General features: G+C 40.1%; 1 protein-coding gene across 1 annotated transcript in view; it reads left to right on the top strand.

Annotated features, from left to right (window-relative positions):
* Window positions 1-581: 581 nt before the first annotated feature.
* PTPRQ (protein tyrosine phosphatase receptor type Q) overlaps window positions 582-6,000 on the top strand; it is a 185,228-nt gene continuing 179,809 nt past the window's right edge. Inside the window, exons 1-3 of the mRNA XM_061582736.1 lie at window positions 582-635; window positions 1,036-1,147; window positions 1,705-1,931. Coding sequence (XP_061438720.1) covers window positions 582-635; window positions 1,036-1,147; window positions 1,705-1,931 — 393 coding nt within the window. The remainder of the gene's footprint in view (window positions 636-1,035; window positions 1,148-1,704; window positions 1,932-6,000) is intronic.

Genomic DNA, 6,000 nt, shown 5'->3' with positions numbered 1-6,000 from the left:
AAAAGCCTCAGAAACTAAAAGTCTTCAACGTGTCGTCATACTCCTTTTCTCTGCATTGGAGACTACCGCTTGGCTATGTGGAAAGGTTTCATGTGGTTCTCACACCTCCTCATGGCATTATTTCTATTCGAGATGTGGGAGATGGGGAGTATCAGGTATGTGGGGGCTTTTGTTCTGTAGTGCTTGGATAGTCAGCAATTGTTTATACACTATGTTGATAGGAAAATTGGTCAAGCATGAAGTTCTCTCTATTTAAGCTTTTAAACCTTAGAAGAGAATGCAAAAGTACACATGCCAAATTTGTGAGGGCAGATTTCAACATCTATGGTTTGTTCCCTTAAAAACAGTTATGATACTTTATGAAGTCTACCACAAACCTCCAACCAGTCATTTAAGGGTTCATAAATAGTTTAACAAAGGCAGGGCAGAGCTATTGAGTAATACAGGCTCGTTAATTGTGTACTTGCCAGGAAGTTCTAGACTTAAATCATTAATGCCAGGCAACATTTCCCTCTTAAGCTATCACAAAGTTATAGGAGCATTGTTTAATTGCAGTTCTTGGGGGGGGAAAGATAATTACCATGGTTTTTCATGTTATTTTGCTTCTGTTTTTTATTGGAGCTGCAAAGACACAGGTACTTAATACAAATGCTAACTAATGGTTTTTGTGGGTTATATTTTAAACTGACAGGTTAACAAGTTTTTCTATGACATCTCAGCAGATATGAACAGAATATTCTAGTGTTTTTAGCTGTGAGATACTAATCTGGGAAGCCTGCAGTACCATAAAATACAGTAAACAGAGCTGTGAGATGAGCTATTCTTTGGTAGATCTTGATGCTTTTTTAGTGTTACCTTTTTGACATCTTTTAATAGGCAACATGCATATTGTAATAATGCAAAAAGTATTTTTAAAGGAAAGTACTGAAATGTGATGTGTGTTGTGAATCTTAGTTATATGAATGCCATTTATTTAATGCTAGTTTTGTTTTAGTTGAGAACTGTAGTTCTAACTGGGTTAATTTCATATTCTAGGCTGATATTTCAAGCACTACTCCTGGAACATTGTACAATGTGACTATTTCTTCTGTTACCTCTTCAGTGTACAGCTCACCTGTCAGTAAAACAGTGACAACTAATGTAACTAGTGAGTATTGTGATATTGCATAACTCTTTCCTTTAAATGTTTTGCTTACCCTTTAAAATATATATAATATGCTCTTTCATAGATTGCAGTGTTTTATTACTGTTCTATTAGTCTGTTCATTTCTGTGTTAAAATTATTTGATAAAGGGTTAATTTTTAAGCAAAAGTTTCATGTGTTTGAAAGAGGTAAAAGTTTGAAAAATTAATAGCACTTTGAAGGGTGGCATCATATGTAACACACTTGCAAAAATGCAGGCACCAAGATCAGATAAGGCATCTTCCTTTCATATATTTCTTGGGGAATTCCACATCCACCAAATTTTGTAGTGTTTTAAGTGCAGAAGCCTGATATTAAGGAAGCTTTAATAATGTGTGCTAAAAACTGAACTGGCATCAAGATCTATTTTGTCTGTGAATATTACAGCATTCCATTTTTTGAATTCTTATGGAAAGAATGTACTTGGTGTTCCAAAAGGCATTTAATCATTTCATAAGAGATTATACACTAGCTGCGGGGGTATATGGGTATAATTTAATTAAAGTATGTCCTTTAAACAGATCCAGGACCTCCTATTTTCCTCGCGGGGGAAAGAGTTGGATCTGCAGGAATTCTTCTCTCTTGGAGCACACCACCACATCCAAATGGAAGGCTTATATCCTACATTATTAAATATAAGGAGGTATGCCCTTGGATGCAAGATACTTACACTCAAGTTACAGCAAAGCCAGATAGTTTGGAAGTTCTTCTTACCAATCTTAACCCTGGAACAACTTATGAGATTCAGGTAAGTTTTCTTGCCTGCTTGCTAATTACTTATAAAGTGTGATTCTTGTGTACAGTGGCAGGATATGAAAACAGACCATATTCATTCATTATTTTATCAAGGCATTGTGCATCTATGCAGAAAGGAAAGAATGACTGTTCCATTTTACCTTCTAATTACTTCATCTCTGTTCATTCATTATTCATCTTCGATAGATAGATGATAGATAGATAGATAGATAGATAGATAGATAGATAGATAGATAGATAGATAGATAGATAGATAGATAGATAGATAGATATGAAATTCCTAACTTCAGTGAAGTTGCAACTTTATACTACAAAGCCTAGTTATATTATACAGCACATCATTAATGCAAATCAGGTTGCAGGTGTTCTGCTGGGGGGAAGGGCAGGATATAAATCTAATAAATATATGACAAATAGTATTGCTCCTGAACAGTTTTGCATTTGGTAGCCTCCTTCAGGGTCTAATTGGGTAGCCTCAAGGATACTGACCAGACAGTGTTTTGGAGTGAACTTTGACAGGACTTTGTATTGCAAGCGTTGAATGCTTTTCAGAGTTTTGCTGCCCTGCCTTCTGCTGCCTAGAGTCCAACATGCTTTCTTTGAGCCAGAGACCCCACCGCCCAGCCTCCTGATGGAGTCTTTTGTCTTGCCATTGGTTCACTGTAGCATACAGCTTCTGCTGTCTTCCTTTAATCGTGTAGTCCACCATCATTATGGGGTACCTGGCAGTGGCCACATGACACATTAGTAGTGTTTCTGATTAGAACGCTGTGTTTGAATCACACTGAAATCAGGATTCTGCCTCTCCCCATGCCAGTTTTATATACATGCAAAAGAAGGCTGCACAGCTTCACCTTAGTACAGAAGCCAGTGACTATGGGCTTGAGCAAGATAGGGCTTGAACCTGCCGGCTTCTGATGTGAAGTGAAATGCAGGCACACAAAAGCCAGGCAATATGGAGCCATATTCAGAATTCAGCAGGCCTAGCCTCCTTGCCTCAAGAGGCAGAAATCTTAGAGTGAGTTTTACCCTGTCCATGGAGCTGGAGCCAACTTGGGGTCAAGAGAATAGAGACTGTTGTACCTCTGCAACTGCAGCTGAGGTTTTGGGGAGGCCAGGACTGATGTTTCATTATGTCATGTGCCTTGTCTACTCCCAATGTCTAGTAAGGCTTTTAGATATGGACGTTCTCTGAAATGTGACTCTTGATGTAAGTCTAACAATGCACCTACAAATTGATTAATACAAGTTTCCATATATATATCTACGCTTTGGGTAGATTCAGATTACACAGTGCCACACTGGGGCTATTTATATTCTCATTGCTTTGTGGTCGTTTCCAGATAGCAGGCCAATCACCTGCAACTCTATTGCTCTCATATAATTGCACAAAAATATGCAGAAATGTCATGTTCACTGCATGACTCGTCATCACAACATCTGGCTTTGAACATGGATGTATTTGCCTTGCAATAAGATTATCATTGACCCTCATGTGGCATTATGTTGGCTTAATGTACCTTCTACTCTCTTTCTGTTTAATTGTATATTCTAATTTTATTACTGAGAGGAAATAAATGGAAGTATGTGGAGCTTGTTGCCCTCCTTTTTTTCTCTATATATGTTATCTTGCATCTTAACCAGTCTTGTCTTTAAACTACACACACCTAATAATTTTGTTATCTGTTCATATGGAAGTCTGTTCCACCTTATTCTTGTTGCACTTGAATATTTTCTGTTTCTGCTATTCACTTTTTGAGACGAGGTGATCCAGATTGAAAACCAATGCCAGTTCAAATTTAGTGCACAGCATTGTTTTTTATAATGTCAGAAGTTTTTCATTTTTGTGCTTTCTTATTAAACTTCTAAAATTCCATTACTGTCAGTGAAAATGGCAGCCTGTGTTCAAAATAATTAGTTAACTAGGGATGCCAGCAAAATTTTCTGAGGCTAGAATTTGGGGGGAAAACCCTGCAGAGGCCTGTAGAAGCCTGTCAAAGGAGAGACTGGCTTTACAAGCCTCAAAATTCTTATCCACCGTGGATTAAAATCAGAGTAAAAGAATTGTGGTATACAGGGAGAATCAAATGAGCTTTTTCCTTTTCTTGCCCCTTTCTTTTCCCTTTCTTTCTTTCTGGGAGTTCCTATAATGGTTCCTGTAATGGCTACATCTCCCATGGTTCCCTGGGACATTGTACACTCTCATCCAGCATGATAGGGCAACAGAAATGTGAGAGAGAAGTGAAAAAACTCTCTCTGATGCTCTTCTCTGCTGCTGATTCTCCTACCTGAAAGTCTATAAAAGCAAAGGCGGGGGGAGAATGTGCTTTGAGAGGTCCTTGTGGGACCACAAGGGATGTCAGATGGACTAGCAGGGAAGGCTTTGGAGGCTTGACAGAAATGTAAGGTATTTTTCTAAGCCCTTGAATGGGTTCCTAGAAATGATCTGGGATATCATTTCAGAATTGTCCAGGGGCTATTACACACTGGCCCCAAGGACATGGCAGAACCATCTGAGGCCCACTGTAATGAATTTGCTAGGCACTTCCAGGATAAAATCTTTAGCATCCGCCAGGACTTAGACTCCAGTGTTATAGCAGGTAAATCAAGCAAGGTATCCAGAGCACAGCCTTGTCCCGATTTCTTGGATGAGTTTCAGTTGGTACAGCTTGAGGACATTGACAAGGTGCTTGGACAGGTTCATGCAACTAGTTCTGTGCTGGATCCTTGCCCTTCTTGGCTAATAAAAGCTAGTAGGGATGGAACAGCCGGCTGGGCCAGGGAAGTGATTAATGCCTCTCTGTGAGAGGGAGTGGTCCCTGGCTGCCTGAAAGAGGCGGTAGTGAGACCACTCCTGAAGAGACCCTCCCTGGACCCAGAAAATCTTAATAACTATAGGCTGGTAGCAAACGTTCCATTCCTGGGCAAGGTCCTTGAACGAGCGGTGGCCAGCTCCAGACACTCTTGGATGAGAGCGATTATCTGGATCCATTTCAGCTGGGTTTCAGGCCTGGTTTTGGCACGGAAATAGCCTTGGTCGCCCTGTATGATGACCTCTGTTGGGAGAGAGACGGGGAGTGTGACTCTGGTTGGTGGCCTTCGGTTGGTGGCCCAGCTACACCCTTATTTGGACAGGGATAACCTGGCTTCAGTTGTCCATGCTCTGGTAACCTCCAAGTTAGATTATTGCAGTGCACTCTATGTGGGGCTGCCTTTGAAGACGGTTCACAAACTGCAGCTTGTGCAAAATGCAGCGGCCAGATTGGTAACAGGGACCAGATGGTTCAAACATATAAAACTGATTCTGGCCTGCTTGCATTAGCTGTCTGTATGTTTCTGAGCTTGATTCAAGGTGCTGGTTTTAACCTATAAAGCCTTACATGGCTTGGGACCACAATACCTGATGGAACGCCTCTCCTGACACGAACCCACCCATACACTACGCTCAACATCCAAGGCCCTTCTCCGGGTGCCTACTCGGAGGGAAGCTCATAGGCTGGCGACAAGGGAGAGGGCCTTCTCATTGGTGGCCCCCAAATTATGGAATGATGTTCTTGACAAGGTGCACCTGGTGCCAACACTGTTATCTTTTTGGCGCCAGGTGAAGACTTTCCTCTTCTCCCAGGCATTTTAGCATGTCTTTTTAAATTGCTTTTTAAAAATATGTTTTTAAATTTGTATATTTGTTTTTAATGTTTTTAATGTTGTAAACCACCCAGAGAGCTTCGGCTATGGGGTGGTATACAAATGCAATAAATAAATAAATAAATATTTCAAATTTTCCTGGAAAATCTTGGATTATTGTCCGCGTTAATCCAATGCTAGTTTGGGAAGTTCCCCAATCCCCAGTTAACTGCAGAGCTCTTTAGGATGTCTTGTCTCTAGAGAAGACTTCATGAGTGTTTAGAGCTTGTATTTGCTGTAATTTTGCGCTAATTTACCAGACATTATTCTATCATTCATATAATTTGTGATTGGTAATAAATGTTGCAATGTTGCAAGATTTTGGTCATGAGGATGAGGCTGTTAAACACTGGGATTTTAAATGATACGGTCATCAT

Source organism: Rhineura floridana, chromosome 8 (genome assembly GCF_030035675.1).
Source record: "Rhineura floridana isolate rRhiFlo1 chromosome 8, rRhiFlo1.hap2, whole genome shotgun sequence".
NCBI lineage: Eukaryota > Metazoa > Chordata > Lepidosauria > Squamata > Rhineuridae > Rhineura > Rhineura floridana.
This window is presented reverse-complemented; position numbering and strand designations above follow the sequence as displayed.